Genomic DNA, 16,544 nt, shown 5'->3' with positions numbered 1-16,544 from the left:
TCTGATATGAGAATTGCTACTCCAGCTTTCTTTTGATTTCCATTTGTGTGGAATATCTTTTTCCATCCCCTCACTTTCAGTCTGTATGTGTCCCTAGGTCTGAAGTGGCTCTCTTGTAGACAGCGTATATATGGGTCTTGTTTTTGTATCTATTCAGCTGGTCTGTCTTTTGGTTGGAGCATTTAATCCATTTACATTTAAGGTAATTATTGATAGGTATGTTCTTATTACCATTTTCTTAATTGTTTTGGGTTTGTTTTTGTAGGTTTTTTCCTTTTCTTGTGTGTCCTGCCTAGAGAAATTCCTTTAACATTTGTTGTATTTTTTTTTTTTTTGCGGTACGCGGGCCTCTCACTGCCGTGGCCTCTCCCATCGTGGAGCACAAGCTCTGGACGTGCAGGCTCAGTGGCCATGGCCCACGGGCCCAGTCATTACACGGCACACAGGATCCTCCCGGACCAGGGCATGAACCCGCGTCTCCCGCATCAGCAGGTGGACTCCCAAGCACTGAGCCACCAGGGAAGCCCTTTTGCTTGTCTTTAAAGGTTTTAATTTCTCTGTCAAATCTAAATGAGATCCTTGCTGGGTAGAGTAATCTTGGTTGTAAGTTTTTCCCTTTCATCACTTTAAATATGTCCTGCCACTCCCTTCTGGCTTGCAGACTTCCTGCTAAAAGATCAGCTGTTAACCTTATGGGGATTCCCTTGTATGTTATTTGTTGTTTTTCCCTTGCTGCTTTTAATATTTTTTCTTTGTATTTAATTTTTGATAGTTTGATTAATATGTGTCTAGGAGTGTTTCTCCTTGGATTTATCCTGTATGGGACACTCTGTGCTTCCTGGACTTGATTGACTATCTCCTTTCCCATGTTATGGAAGTTTTCAACTATAATTTCTTCAAATATTTTCTCAGACACTTCCTTTTTCTCTTCTTCTGGGACCCCTATATTCGAATGTTCGGGTGTTTAATGTTGTCCCATAGGTCTCTGAGACTGTCCTCAATGCTTTTCATTCTTTTTTCTTTATTCTGCTCTGCAGTAGTTATTTCCACTATTTTATCTTCCAGGTCACTTTTCTGTTGTTCTGCCCCAGTTATTCTGCTATTGATTCCTTCTAGAGAATTTTTCTTTTCATTTATTGTGTTGTTTATCATTGTTTGTTTGCTCTTTAGTTCTTCTAGGTCCTTGTTAAGCATTTCTTGTATTTTCTCCATTCTGTTTCCAAGATTTGGGATCATCTTTACTCTCATTACTCTGAATTCTTTTTCAGGTATACTGCCTATTTCCTCTTCATTTGTTTGGTCTGGTGGTTTTTTACCTTGCTCCTTCATCTGCTGCATATTTCTCTGTCTTCTCATTTCATTTAACTTACTGTGTTTGGGGTGTCCTTTTTGCAGGCCGTAAGTTCGTAGTTCCCTTTGGTTTTGGTGTCTGCCCCCAGTGGCTAAGGTTGGTTCAGTGGCTTGTGTAGGCTTCCTGATGGAGGGGATTGGTGCCTGTGTTCTGATGGGTGGGGCTGGATCTTGTCTTTCTGGTGGGCGGGGCCATGTCCAATGGTGTGTTTTGTGGTGTCTGTGAACTTATGATTTTAGGCAGCCTCTCTGCTAATGGGTGGGTTTGTGTTTCTGTCTTGCTAGTTGTTTGGCATAGGGTGTCCAGCACTGTAGCTTGCTGGTCGTTGAGTGGAGCTGGGTCTAGCATTGAGATGGAGATCTCTGGGAGAGCTCTTGCCGATTGATATTACGTGGGCCCGGGGGGTCTCTGGTAGTCCAATGTCCTGAACTTGGCTCTCCCACCTCAGAGGCTCAGGTCTGATACCCGGCCAGAGCACCACGACCCTGTCAGTCACATGGCTCAGAAGAAAAGAGAGAAAAAAAAGAACGAAAAATAATAAAATAAAATAGTTAAAATAAAATTTAAAAGTAATAAAAAGAGAGCAACCAAACCAATAAACAAATCCACCAATGATAACAAGCACTAAAAACTATACTAAGATAAAAATCAGAAACAAGTCAGTGTCAGACAGCAAACCCGAGGTCCACAGTTGCTCCCGAAGTCCACTGCCTCAATTTTGGGATGACTCGTTGTCTATTCATGTATTCCACAGATGCAGGTACATCCAGTTGATTGTGGAGATTTAATCCGCTGCTCCTGAGGCTGCTGGGAGAGATTTCCCTTTCTCTTCTTTGTTCGCACAGCTCCTGGGGTTCAGCTTTGGATTTGGACCCACCTCTGCCTGTAGGTCGCCCTCAGGCATCTGTTCATGCCCAGACAGGACAGGTTTAAAGCAGCGCTGATTAGGGGGCTCTGGCTCACTCGTGCTGGGGGGGAGGGAGGGGTACGGTAGTTATAATTGGAATGTGGGGCGAGCCTGTGGTGGCAGAGGCCAGCGTGACGTTGCACCAGCCTGAGGTGTGCTGTGTGTTCTCCCAGCGAAGTTGTCCCTGGATCACGGGATCCTGGCAGTGGTGGGCTGCACAGGCTCCTGGGGTGGGTGTGGATATTGACCTGTGCTCACACACAGGCTTCTTGGTGGTGGCAGCAGCAGCCTTAGCATTTCATGCCCATCTCTGGTGTTTGAGCTGATAGCCACGGCTTGTGCCTGTCTCTGGAGCTCGTTTAGGCAGTGCTCTGCCTTCTGTGGGCAGACAGGGAAGGGGGATCCCTTCTCCTCGCGCACCCTGAAACAATGGTCTTTTGCATCTCTGGCAGGTCCAGACTTTTCCCCGGACTCCCTCCTGATTAGCTGTGGTGCACTAGCCCCCTTCAGGCTGTGTTCATGCCGCCAACCCCAGTCCTCTCCCTGGGTCTGACCTCCAAAGCCCGAGCCTCAGCTCCCAGCCCCGCCCGCCCCGGCAGGTGAGCAGACAAGCCTCTCGGGCTGGTGAGTGCTGGTCAGCACCGATCCTCTGTGCGGGAATCTCTCCGCACCCCTGTTGCTGTGCCCTCCTCTGTGGCTCTGAAGCTCCCCCCACCCCAAGCCCCACCGTGAAGGGGCCTCCTAGTGTGTGGAAACCTTTCCTCCTTCACAGCTCCCTCCCAGAGGTGCAGGTCCCGTCCCTATTCTTTTGTCTCTGTTTTCTCTTTTGCCCTACCCAGGTATGTGGGGAGTTTCTTGCCTTTTGGGAGGTCTGAGGTCTTCTGCCAGTGTTCAGTAGGTGTTCTGTAGGAGTTGTTCCACGTGTAGATGTATTTCTGATGTATTTGTGGGGAGGAAGGTGATCTCCACGGCTTACTCCTCTGCCATCTTGAAGGTTCCCCCCCACCAAGTAATAATTCCAGTTATTTTAATATTTAATAATGATAATTCCAGGTTTTACTGGAATAACATTTGTTCATTTGCTCTGGGTCTATTTTAGCGGAGAATACAGACATTATCTTCCCTGTAGGATATCACCAACAATTGGGGAAATCACCTATAAATCATCTTGCAATAAGCTTAGTAATAAATCTTGATAGTGTTTTGAGAGCAGTGAGAAGTGTACTTCTTTCTAGTTTATCCTAATTAACTGCTTGACACAACTGTATCAATGTTCGGCTCACATGAGTGGTTACTTGTTTCTTAAATACCTCCCTTCAGTGCTTGGGACCTATTCTGGGGATAGTCAAGCTCCTAGGCTTAACTGTTATGTTTAATAACTTTGCTTTTTCATGGCAAAGGAAGAATCAGAGCTGTGGGACATTAATATATTAAAATAATTAAGGGAAAGTTGAAAAAGATGCAGCCTGTGTTTCAGTGGCCTCTGTTCTCACTCCTCATGGTAGGGCATTGCCATTGCTGCTGGGGGCCTGCTGGTTCTTGGGGGGCCAGGCCTCTGGAGGACGGGGCAGGAGGGCCACAGAGACCAGCCTAAATCTGACCTGCACTAGGGCTGCCCCTTGTCCTAGAGTCATGAGGGACAGCCCCAGGCTACCACACAGAACCTGTGCTCTTAGACAGCTTGACACTTGCCCCAGAGGACTGTGTTCCACAGCTTTAGTGTTTGTATTTGCGCCTACCTGCAGCCACTACTACACTGACCTCTGGACATATCACATCAGCTGTTCTTGAGACAAAACACTTTGCTCATTTTCTTCTCTAGGCCCTGTCCCTTTGATGTTAAGTGGTGGATTTGGTGGAATCTGCCTCTGGCTTGCTGTTTACCCAGTGGATTGTATCAAATCCAGAATTCAAGTTCTCTCTATGTCTGGAAAACAGGCAGGATTTATTGGAACTTTCATAAGCATCGTGAAGAATGAAGGTGAGTCTGCCAATTGCTGAAACAGAGGAGGTACGTATAGGGAGAGATCATTCGGCTGCTCGTCTTGTCGAAGTTGATCAGATGGGTGATCGCTCTCTTCCACCACCTCACTTTTCTAACAGTGTATGTAATTCACGTTTGTGGATTTGTTTCCAGACCCCTCTCTTTAGCTTGCTTCATTATTCTCAAGAAGGTTTATTTATTTTGTTTATTTTTTGCTGTGTTGAGTATTTGTTGCTGTGCGTGGGCTTTCTCTAGTTGCGCCAAGTGGGGGCTACTCTTCATTGCGGTGCGTGGGCTTCTCATTGCAGTGGCTTCTCTTGTTATGGAGCACAGGCTCTAGGCACATGGGCTTCAGTAGTTGTGGCTCGCGGGCTCAGTAGTTGTGGCTTGCGGGCTCTAGAGTGCAGGCTCAGTAGTTGTGGTGCACGGGCTTAGTTGCTCCACGGCACGTGGGATCTCTCTGGACCAGGGATTGAACCTGGGTCCCCTGCATTGGCAGGCAGATTCGTAACCACTGTGCCACCAGGGAAGTCCCCTCAGGAATGTTTAAAGCTCTGATTCCTAAGCTTTGGGCCAGGATTTTGTTTCTAAATAGCCTGGTGGGAATTTTTAAAGTATGTGTTTTGTCTAAGAGGACAAATGTTTCAGAGTTAGAATCACTTTTTTTTTTTTTTTTTTTTTTGGCTGCACTCTGTGGCATGTGAAACTTCCCCAACCAGGGATCCAGCCCATTCCCCCTGCAGTGGAAGCGTGGATGAGTCTTGACCACTCGACCACCAGGGAAGTCCTGCACCACTTGTTTTAAACAATATCATCAGGAGATGAGCTCTAACAGCATATCAGTAAGGCATTTAAAAGAATGTACATCCTTAATGATAAGACTTCTGCAATGAGAAAGGCACTAAGCAATTTCTGAAGGTGTAACAGCATATCAGTAAGGCATTTAAAAGAATGTACATCCTTAATGATAAGACTTCTGCAATGAGAAAGGCACTAAGCAATTTCTGAAGCAATTTCTGAATTGGCTATCAGTTTTTAGTTATACAGCTAGATAAAGACTTTTAAAAGTAGTGTTTGTATAAAGCCAATTTTATGCCACTAGTGAGTAAAGACCTGTCCAGCATCCACTATACGTCTTAAAACTTGAATGTGCACTTTTCTGTCTTGATTTTGAGAGAAAGCGAGCAGAGTAACAGCATACAGAAACTGCTTTAACCCCAAATAGAGCACAGACATCTTGCATATTACTAACAGTAACCCCTTTTAAATTTGCATTATACTTTGTAGTTTTCCAAAGTACTTACACCTCCCTTATCTGCCTGGATCTTCAGAACTGCCTTGGGCAGTGCTAATACTAGAAACAGGTCTTCCACATCAATGTCAGTGCTCTGTGTTCTGGCCCAGTGCCTCGTGGTCCTCGCCCCCCAGGTGAAGCTGCGAAGTTGCTGCCGTCCGTGGCTCTGTGGCTGCCTCCCGTCTGCCCACGTGAGGCCCCCTGCTCTGACTGATCCACTTACCAGGAGGTTAACAGGCACGGGATCGGTGACTGTACCCGGAGCCTCACCAGCTTTGCTTGGCAGACCTGCCCTTGCCCTTGTTTCTACTAGTCTAGTTCCAGTAGTCCAGGGAAACCTGTTCCATCGCTGCTGGTTTTTAGCGCTATTGTCTGGATTTGTAACTGTAAAAATATCTGTGCTGTGTGGGTTCGTGGGATATTTCCAAGGAGGGGGAGCTCAGTCTTTGGTCACCCTTTTGTTTTCTAGGAATAACGGCCTTATATTCTGGACTGAAACCTACCATGATTCGCGCGTTCCCTGCCAACGGGGCACTCTTTTTGGCCTATGAATACAGCAGGAAGTTGATGATGAGTCAGTTTGAAGCATACTGAAGTGTTCTGGCAAACCTTGATCCAAGTGAAGCTGTTTGAGGACTGCAGTTCTCAGGGTTTCAAGGAGTACAAGACCAATGTGGAATTTTTTGATTTTGTGGGAATTTTTTTTTTGTCTTCCATTTTTCTATCTTCTACCTTGAACTTTATAGAAGAGCTTCTCTTTTATATAATTTCTGCGCATAACTGTAGTGAAGTGGAAAAGTTGCTGCTCTTGTCCTTGGTGGGACATACAGGGTGGGCTGCTGGCCCTAGGTACCTAATCTGAAAGGCTAAGTAGAGCTGTATCAAGGGCTTTTGCGTAAACCTGTATGTGTACGTGCAGTGTAGATGGTTTTGTGTTGTGAGTGAAGCACAATTTAGTTCCATGTTTAATCTCAGATCTCACTAGAAAAAACCAGAGTTAACCATGTTTCATGAGGATGGTTATAAATGCTTCATCCATTCTAGATGTGGGTCTCTTTTAAAATCTACTTAGCACGTACCCTTTAATAAGTGGTTAAAGTTTTTAAAAAGTTTTCCTGTGGTGCTTGAAAACTAAGGCATCTGTCTAGATTCTAAAGAGGAGAATATACCTGCATACCGATGTGGCTTCCATGTTCTTGATTTAAGTTTCAGAGTAAGCATCCTGGATTTTCCCAAGGTGCTCCTCTGTGGAAACAGTGCCATCCATCTTCTTCCAGGTGGGATCACATTCCACGCCTGGACATATTGTTGGGTGTGGCCTAGAGCCTTGGGGAAGCAGCACAGCCCTCGCCTGTGCCAGCCCCTCCTCCTGTCCCAGGGAGCTCCTCTCTGCTGGGCTTGAGCTCGAGGCAGGGGCTGAGGGGAGGGGCCTGTGGTGCTTTGTGAAGACTGGCTGACAGCTGCCCTGAGCTGCTGCCTCTGTGTCCTGGCCTGGGCGGGATTCCAGGGAAGTCTGTTGGACCACCGATGGGCTGCTGATCCACTTTGGACCACGCCCTCCTTGCCTCTGCCAATCGGAAGCCCTTCCAGGGAGCAGAGTGCCAAAGCCAAGAGAGGCCCTGGCTCCTCGTCTGGGGACAGAGTGGTGGTGCTTGTGGGCAGAGCGGTCTCCTTTCAGAGGGAACCAGAGTGTCGTGCTTGCACTCCCCGTGAGTGGTGTCAGGGCTGACCCAGGCTGAAGTTTGTCTCGGGATCCCTCACTCCTTACCACGCTGGAGCCTTTAATATGGGGTACTGGCTGTTGTGAATTTCAGTGATGGTGGTCTCTGGGGTGTGACTTAATCAGTGAAGCAAAGGTAATTTCATTAAACTATGCTGTATGTATGCACTACTAACAAACCCTGGTTCATCTGACTCCCGTAGACTTGGGATGGGCAGCCGTGCCCTGGCCGTCTGGCTCACGGGAGCCCTTGTCGTCACCAGTGAAGTCAGCCGCCTCATTCTGTGCTGCTCCGAGACCCCCCAGGCCTCTAATAAAGAGCTCTTAATCCGTACCTGCGGCTGATGTGTTAATAATGATCCACACTGGTCTGTCCACCCCTGTCGGCAGAACGGAAGCGTTGTGTGTGAGACCTCCAGTTTCCACAAGCTTTTGTTCTCCCTGCAGCCTCGGTGGTGACTCCGGCCAGAAGCCGGAGAGGGTCGGGAAGGCCAGCTGTTGGCAGACGTTTAGCGGAGGGGGGATGCCCGGTGTTGTGCCTGATGGGCTCCAGAGCTATGCCTGGTCTTCTGTTTGCCTTTTCTTGAAAAGCAATTTTTCTACCTTACTTTTGTCCGTACTTAAATGGTCGGTAGCTACTGAGTGGTGCTTCTTCTGAACAGGCCTGGATTGAAGCAAAAATAGCAAATGGGACTGGCTTCCCCCAGGAAGTGACCTGCTCCAGAGCCCACCGGGCCCCTGTTGTCTAAGCCCTGTTGGCAGTAGGTCTTCTCACGTGTTGTCCTGTAAAGATTTAACTGAATATCTTCAACAGAAACTGTCTGAGGCAGGTAAGAGTGCGTGGGAGTAATGAATGGAAACTTGAGAGTTGTTTTTTTTTTTAACGTTTCATTGTCTTTGCTTAATTCATGGTTCAGTATTTGGGTACAGTTTGTACCATTTCAAATCTGTACTCCGGACAAAAATAGAGTAACTTGAAATACTGTGTTTAAAGAAATTCTCATGTTCTATCATTAAATTTGCCTAATAGTTGACTGTATGATTTGTTTAAGTACTTTATGGGGTAAGAACCGTCAGGAATGTTTGAGTTATGTATGGTGATATTTCGAGGTGATGGTTTTATTGCAACGAGCGTTGTTTTTTTTGTCAGCAAGATTCCTGATGTCAAATAACTACTGATATAAATGCACACTCTGTATACACTGCAGTTGCGAAACGTGGCCCACTAGAATTACTCTCCCTCCACCAGGCTGTGTATGCGATGTGACTGATTTGGCAGGATGCCATTCTATTTTTTAAAATAAACTTCTGGATATCAAGTTTTCCAGGTCAGTAAATTCTATTCAAGAAAACCAATATCGTTCTGATATATGATGATCTAAGTTTCTCAAGTTGTTTAATGAATTATTTGCACGGGGTTCTAGGAAAGCAGCCCTGCTGGAGGCCCTGAACAAGTTCTCTTTATGAGCAAAAGCAGACTAGTGTGACAGCTCATAATTGCCAGAAATTTTCATCCATTTGGGAGGGCTAGGGAAGAGAAACCCCCAGCTGTAATTTCCTTTATTTCAAAAAGCAAAATTCTGGAAAACTAGGGTTTCCCAGCTTTTGCCCGTGTTAAAAGTAGATCTTACTCCTCGCTTTTTTTCCCATTCACCTAGGCCTGCCCACTGGTCTGCCCTCCACGGATTACAGCTGCAGGAGTTTTAAAGGAAATAACCTGGGCTGCCACAGTACACTTCTGTAACCCAAATTACAGGGAATAATGCAGTCATAACATGGAAGGAGTTTGAAAGGCTGTGTCTCCAAGAGCTCTTCCCCCAAGGGGAGTCAGATTAAGGGGAGTAGAATAACCTTTGCAGCTGCGCTTTTTGGGGGCTATTTTGAGGCGGAGAGAAGCCCCTGCATGGACTTCCACGCCACGACGCTGGCGGCTCGGGGCTCTCCTCCCATCCCTGCTAGGTCGGCACCCACCAACCCTTCTCTATAAACTGTTGCTCTTGTTTCCCTTAAAAAATACTGACTGTGGCAACCTCCAGACCTCGTGGGGCTGCCAACCCAAGTGGCCAGTGGTTAGTGCGCTGTTAAAACACTGCTTAGTTGGAATGGTCTGTCCCAACCCCACAAACCCTATTTTTTTATCGTGTGCTTTTTGCAAAGTGCAAGGTTTTTCAGGAACGAGTAGTCTGTGTTTTAGCAGAGGCACTGGTTCTCATCACTTGCTACTTTTCATTTCCTGATCAATTCAACTTGGGCTAGATTGTTGAGAGCCTTGCCAATAAAAGGAAAATCACTCAAATAGTAAAGCCAACATAGAACTGTTTTCAAAGACAATTATGGCCTTAAGATAGTGGCAGTGAAAGTACTTAGAATAAAGTAGCACCTGGTACCAAAGAGAAAATGATTCCCTGTGGACACAGGACTAACCAGTGTCTATAATGAAAACTTGACCTTACTTCAGAGTTCCCCAAGCTTAGGTGAAGCTGGTTGTGAGCAGGGGTGATGGGTTTTAAAACGATCTCTGCTGCCATTCTGATGCTCGTTAATAGTTTGTAAATCAAGTAGAAGAAGGAATTAGAAATTACTTTTCTAACAAATCTGAAATTACAAATGTAAACCAAAGTAGGGAATGAATACTTGTCCAAAAATACATAAGTAAATAAACCCACAGTATTGGGGGACAATCACAATTTTTAAATGTTATTTTGATAGGAAAGTTTTATTTCTGAGTTGTTAAGTGATAACTAACGTTCCCGTGTACTGTTTCAAATTTATCTCAATACAAATGAAAACTGTGACGTATGTTCTTTCAAAAAAAACTATTGCCATTGACACTTTTGTATATATTTAATAGAGTTCTCAAGGACATATGTATATATAGGTAAATATATCAGCAAGGAAATAGGTTTAAAAGATATAAATAGGTAGCAAGGATTGGGAAGAACATGATTCTAGCCTAGAAGGGGAACTACACTTAGATAACGTCATCAAAATAGACCTCGACTGCGAACTCTGGACGGTAAATTTTCCATGCTTTTGGTTTGTGGGGATTATCCAATTCACTTCTTGAAAGATAAAGCCTAGAATAGAAAAAAAATTACATTTTATTGTAGGGCTAACAGAAAAGCCATGCTGTAGGACACCCTTGTTAGAGCTTTAAAAGAACAAGCCTTGCTGGCCAGCATCAGTCTCGACCCCTCCCTCTGCATCTAATTAGCTTTCAAAAACCAGCTCTCCCACTTTCTCTCTTAAGACACAAAAATATCATGACCTTCAGTAACAACGTGTCACTGATCCTTTTAATGTTGCCTTTTATGGAATTAATATTTAATAAATTTCTATATGTGAGAAATCAGACTAGATGTGTATTAAAACCCAGTAATAACAAGTGTCTTTTAAATGATGAAGTTGGCATTTTGGGTAAATTAAGTCTCATAATAAAAACAGCTTTACCAAGGAGTATGGAAATTCACACGTTAAATCTTCAGAAACTATGTGAGGAGAAAAGTGATTGAGCAGGTTGCTTCCCTAATATGAACATGGTGTTTTAAAGGAAAAAACTGTGCCCTTTAGCAAGAACCACTTTTGAGAAGTAGTACCAAATGAAGTTCCACCTAGACGTCTGTCTGTATTACATCCAGGGGAAAAAATTGGTAAAAATGTTCCATCAAATCCAAAGTTCACTATCAATATCCACTAAATGTGTGTGCATTGTAGATGTTTAGGCTAGGTTTTTATTTACTGTCACCTTAGTGGACTTGAGGTGGGATTAGATGCAATCTACATTTGAAGAAAAGGCTAGGATTGTATGTCATGGGAACTGTCAGTTCATGGCACATACAATCATAACCACTTCTTCAAAACTCTTTATGATTTTTTTGAATATTATCTTTCCTTTTGTATTGAATGGTATGGTGATACCAATCTCAAATTTTCAGCACCACAGAATAGACGATGTGGAGAACTTCTAGATTTAGGAATGAGCTTCAGATATGATAGAGGTTCTTTGGAATACTCTTCAATTACTTTTTAAAAATAGATTATCCGATTTAGTTATAAGAAAATCAGTTTTAAATGGGAGACCATTAATTTTTTGAAAGCTGTCTTCACTGATACTTACTGTGTCTTATAACTTCTGCCCTAGATGTAAGTGTGTCAACTACCTTTTAAACTAGCTGAAGCCTCCCTGGATGACACCTTCCTGTGGCATAGAATTTGGTGTTGGTCAGTCATCAGTAAATCAACACATACTGAGGACCTACCATATTCAAGGTACTGAACAAACATGGGAGGGATTTGTTGCCACACTCAAGATCTGCTTATAGTATGTTTTATAACGCAGTCCTATGGCATGGACCTTGAGGATAATGCAACAGTGGGTCTCAAGAATAGCCATATTTTTACAATCAGAGAAGACAAGGAATCCAAATCGGAAAAGTAAAACTGTCACTATTTGCACATGACATGATGTTATACATTGAGAATCCTAAAGATGCTACCAGAAAACTACTAGAGCTAATCAATGAATTTGGTAAATTAGCAGGATAAAAAATTAATGCACAGCAATGTCTTGATTGCTATACGCTAATGATGAAAAATCTGAAAGAGAAATTAAGGAAACACTCCCATTCACTACTACAACAAAAAGAATAAAATACCTAGGGATAAACCTACCTAAGGAGACAAAGACCTGTATGCAGAAAAATATAAGACACTGATGAAAGAAATTAAAGAGGATACCAACAGATGGAGAGATATACCATGTTCTTGGATTGGAAGAGTCAATATTGTGAAAATGACTATACTACCGAAAGCAATCTACAGATTCAATGCAATTATCAAACTACCAATGGCATTTTTCACAAAACTAGAGCAAAAAATGTCACAGTTTGTATGGAAACACAAAAGACCCCGAAGAGCCAAAGCAATCTTGAGAAAGAAAAATGGAGCTGGAAGAATCAGGTTCCCTGACTTCAGACTATACTACAAAGCTACAGTAATCAAGACAGTATGGTACTGGCACAAAAATAAAGATAGATAAATGGAACAGGATAGAAAGCCCAGAGATAAACCCATGCACATATGGTCACCTAATCTTTGATAAAGGAGGCAAGAATATACAATGGAGAAAAGACAGCCTCTTCAATAAGTGGTGCTGGGATAACTGGACAGCCACATGTAAAAGAATGAAATTAGAACACTTCCTAACACCATACACAAAAATAAACTCAAAATAGATTAAATGTAAGGCCAGACACTATAAGACTCTTAGAGGAAAACATATGCAGAACACTATGACATAAATCACAGCAAGATCCTTTTTGACCCAACTCCTAGAGTAAGGGAAATAAAAACAAAAATAAACAAATGAAATGTAATGAAACTTAAAAGCCTTTGCACAGCAAAGGAAACCATAAACAAGATGAAAAGACAACCCTCAGAATGGGAGAAAATATTTGCAAACAAAGCAACTGGCAAATGATTAATCTCCAAAATATACAAGCTCAATATGAAAAATGAAGCTCAATATCAAAAAAACAACCCAATCCAAAAATGGGCAGAAAGGCTAAAAAGACATTTCTCCAAAGAAGATATACAGATTGCCAACAAACACATAAAAGAATGCTCAGCATCGCTAATCATTAAAGAAATGCAAATCAAAACTACAATGAGATATCATCTCACACCAGTCAGAATGGCCATCATCAAAAAATCTACAAACAATAAAATGCTGGAGAGGGTGTGGAGAAAAGGGAACCTTTTTGCACTGTTGGTGGGAATGTAAATTGATACAGGCACTATGGAGAACAGTATGGAGGTTCCTTAAAAAACTAAAAATAGAACTACCATATGACCCATCAATCCGACTAGTGGCATATACCCAGAGAAAACCATAATTCAACAAGTCATGTACCACAATGTTCACTGCAGCACTATTTACAATAGCCAGGACACAGAAGCAACTTCAGTGTCCATCGACAGATGAATGGATAAAGAAGATGTGGCACATATACAATGGAATATTACTCAGCCATAAAAAGAAATGAAATTGAGTTATTTGTAGTGAAGTGGATGGACCTAGAGTCTATCATACAGAGTGAAGTAACTCAGAAAGAGAAAAACAAATACCATATGCTAACACATATATATGGAATCTAAGAAGAAAAAAAAGGTCATGAAGAACCTAGGGGCAAGATGGGAATAAAGACAGACCTACTAGAGAATGGACGTGAGGATATGGGGAGGGGGAAGGGTAAGTTGTGACAAAGTGAGAGAGTGGCATTGACATGTATACACTACCACATGTAAAATAGATAGCTAGTGGGAAGCAGCCACATAGCACAGGGAGATCAGCTCGGTACTTTGTGACCACCTAGAGGGTGGGATACAGAGGGAGACACAAGAGGGAAGAGATATGGGAACATATGTATAAGCGATTCACTTTGTTATAAAGCAGAAACTAACACCATTGTAAAGCAATTATACTCTAGTAAAGATGTTAAAAAAAACAACAAAAAGATGTGGCACATATATACAATGGAATATTAGCCATAAAAAGAAAATTGAGTTATTTGTAGTGAGGTGTTTGGACCTAGAGTCTATAGTACAGAGTGAAGTAAGTCAGAAAGAAAAACAAATATTGTATGCTATTGCATATATATGGAATCTAAAAAAAAAAAAAGGTACTGATGAACCTAGTGGCAGGGCATGAATAAAGATGTAGAGAATGGACTTGAGGACATGGGGGTGGCAGGGGGAAGCAGTGAGAGTAGGATTGACATATATACACTACCAAATGTAAAACAGATAGCTAGTGGGAAGCAGCCACAGCACAGGGAGATCAGCTCAGTGCTTTGCAACAACTTAGAGGGGTGGGATAGGGAGGGTGGGAGGGAGGCTCAAGAGGGAGGGGATATGGGGACACATGTATGCATATGGCCGATTCACTTTGTTGTACAACAGAAACTAACACAGCATTGTGACGCAATTATACTCCAATAAAGATGTATTTTTAAAAATGTGGCACATATATACAATGGAATATTACTCAGCCATAAAAAGAAATGAAACTGAGTTATTTGTAGTGAGGTGGATGGACCTAGAGTCTGTCATACAGAGTGAAGTAAGTCAGAAAAACAAATACTGTGTGCTAACACATATATATGGAATTAAAAAAAATGGTTCTAATGAACCTAGGGACAGGGCAGGAATAAAGACACAACATAGAGAATGGACTTGAGGACACGGGGAGGGGGAAGGGTAAGCTGGGACGAAGTGAGAGAGTGGCATGGACATATATACACTACCAAATATAAAATAGCTAGCTAGTGGGAAGCAGCCGCATAGCACAGGGAGATCAGCTTAGTGCTTTGTGTCCACCTAGAGGGGTAGGATAGGGATGGTGGGAGGTAGACGCAGAGGGAGGGGGTATGGGGATATATGTATACATATAGCTGATTCACTTTGTTATACAGCAGAAACACAACATTGTAAAACAATTATACTCCAATAAAGATGTTAAAAATAGCCATATTTTTTAAATAACCAAATCACAATAAGGAAAGCAATGAAGAACGGTGACTCAAGGATTTTTTGGTTTCTATAAATTGGGCTTACGGCAATTAGCAAAAGACCTGTCATTACCTCTTACATAGACATTCGAGACTAAGCTGTTTCTACTGGATTATACCATAGCCATACCTGTTATTTTGTATAAAAGATGTATGGAACCAAAAGAAAAATGGACAGTCGTCATAGTATTTAGGAAGATCCTAAAAAGACATGGTTAAAAAAAAATTAGTTCTTCATATCCATTTTACTGTGAAAAATAATCTTTCCAAAGGGATTAAAATTCCCTTATTCATCTGTACGTTCATCAGATAACTGTAGCTGTTGAATATGCAGCACTTACCGTCAATATTATACTCAAGACACCAAGACAGAGACTTTAAGAGATTGCTGTTCCTTTCTCTCGCCATTTCTAGCAAAAATGTATTTTCTCTGTGATATTTATAAATTTAGACACTGGTCTTCTAATCTGGTTTGGATAGTGCTAAACAGAAGCTACTAAGGACCTATGTCTGTTTCTGCCCCAATAATATCATCCGTTCCTACAAGGAGCAGCTACACTGGATAATTAACCATGATTGATGATGATAGAAATACCTAAGATTTCTGAAAGTGCTTTCATCTCATGACCCTTGACAATCACAAAGGCCAGAAGTCACCAACATCCCCTTGGCTAGCACCCCTACACCGGTGCTTCTGCTTAGAGACCACTGATTAAGAGAATTCAGACTGGCTCAGTTATTCAAGGGGAGCTATCCCAGCCACTTGCTTCAACACATGTACCATTTCAAACTTAGTAAATTCTCCGCCAACAGGGAGCAAGCATGGGATGCAGGCGGGCACAGGAAGTAAGCTTTAAATTGAGCAAACACAGTTACAGGTTGGCAGTTCTGGTTGATGATTTAATAGGAAAATGAAACTACTGGGGCTTACTTAGAAATTTGCTATATACAGAATAATCAGACATACATTTGATAATTGGTCAGCATAAATTATACTGTAATGACAATGGCAGATATTCTTATTTTTCATAAATATTGGATTAAATATGCTATTTTAAATGAATTATACGTCAATTGAGAGGAAAGCAAAATCTCCCTCACCTTCACGTATTTTATAAGTTATGGGGGGCAATGTGTTTTAAAGATACCCAAAATATGATCACTGCTATGTAGTTTATACCTTTTTTAACATCAGGGTTTTTGTATTTTTTTCTTATTTGAAAATTAATACATGTAAATTGTATACAATTTAGAAAACAAATGAGCAAAAATATAATTACATATTTTCTTTTTAAAAAAAAATTCAGTATAGAAATCTGACTTGTTTTGTCTCCCCATACCTGACTAGGGGTTGACATCTCCTATCATCTCCCTTGTTGGGAATTGTAGCAAAGGAAATCCCAAACCAGAATCATTCAGAAGACTAGACAAGATTAGCAGCATAAACTGTTTCTTGATTACTCACCGAAGAAGAGAGGAATTTCACTTTCACCTCATCATACAGAGGTGGACAGTTGGATAGATTAATTATTACTCTGTCTGTTTCAGCATCATGAACTATCTGTGGATGAACACATGGAATTCAGAATTATAAACCTAACTGATAACGAGACAGCAGTGAAGTTCATTGAGGCTTCTTCTATTTAATCAAGTACTCTTGGTCTCATAGACCAATGACTACATGTATAAATGTTAATATTTATTTCTATAAAGTTGCAAT

The 16,544-nt window shown here is 42.2% G+C and overlaps 2 protein-coding genes across 6 annotated transcripts in view; one reads left to right on the top strand and one right to left on the bottom strand.

Annotated features, from left to right (window-relative positions):
- The window catches only part of SLC25A15 (solute carrier family 25 member 15), a 35,432-nt gene extending 23,800 nt beyond the window's left edge, over positions 1–11,632 (top strand). For 2 of the 3 annotated variants that reach the window (XM_024755499.1, XM_024755500.1), the window contains 2 exons: positions 4,081–4,239; positions 6,006–8,579. In XM_024755499.1, the coding sequence (XP_024611267.1) occupies positions 4,081–4,239; positions 6,006–6,130 (284 nt within the window). In that variant the 3' untranslated portion in view covers positions 6,131–8,579. Of the gene's footprint in view, positions 1–4,080; positions 4,240–6,005; positions 8,580–11,397 lie in introns of those variants that run through there. The other variant, XM_024755501.1, reaches the window with a different exon arrangement.
- The window catches only part of LOC112406592 (phosphatidylinositol 3,4,5-trisphosphate 3-phosphatase TPTE2-like), an 80,053-nt gene continuing 72,690 nt past the window's right edge, over positions 9,182–16,544 (bottom strand). For all 3 annotated transcript variants that reach the window (XM_024755495.1, XM_024755496.1, XM_024755498.1), the window contains 3 exons: positions 16,290–16,385; positions 14,955–15,025; positions 9,182–10,333 (listed from right to left, as the gene is read on the bottom strand). In XM_024755495.1, the coding sequence (XP_024611263.1) occupies positions 10,228–10,333; positions 14,955–15,025; positions 16,290–16,385 (273 nt within the window). In that variant the 3' untranslated portion in view covers positions 9,182–10,227. The remainder of the gene's footprint in view (positions 10,334–14,954; positions 15,026–16,289; positions 16,386–16,544) is intronic.

The sequence above is a fragment of the Neophocaena asiaeorientalis genome, unplaced genomic scaffold, assembly GCF_003031525.2.
Source record: "Neophocaena asiaeorientalis asiaeorientalis breed wild unplaced genomic scaffold, Neophocaena_asiaeorientalis_V1.1 scaffold59, whole genome shotgun sequence".
NCBI lineage: Eukaryota > Metazoa > Chordata > Mammalia > Artiodactyla > Phocoenidae > Neophocaena > Neophocaena asiaeorientalis.
This window is presented reverse-complemented; position numbering and strand designations above follow the sequence as displayed.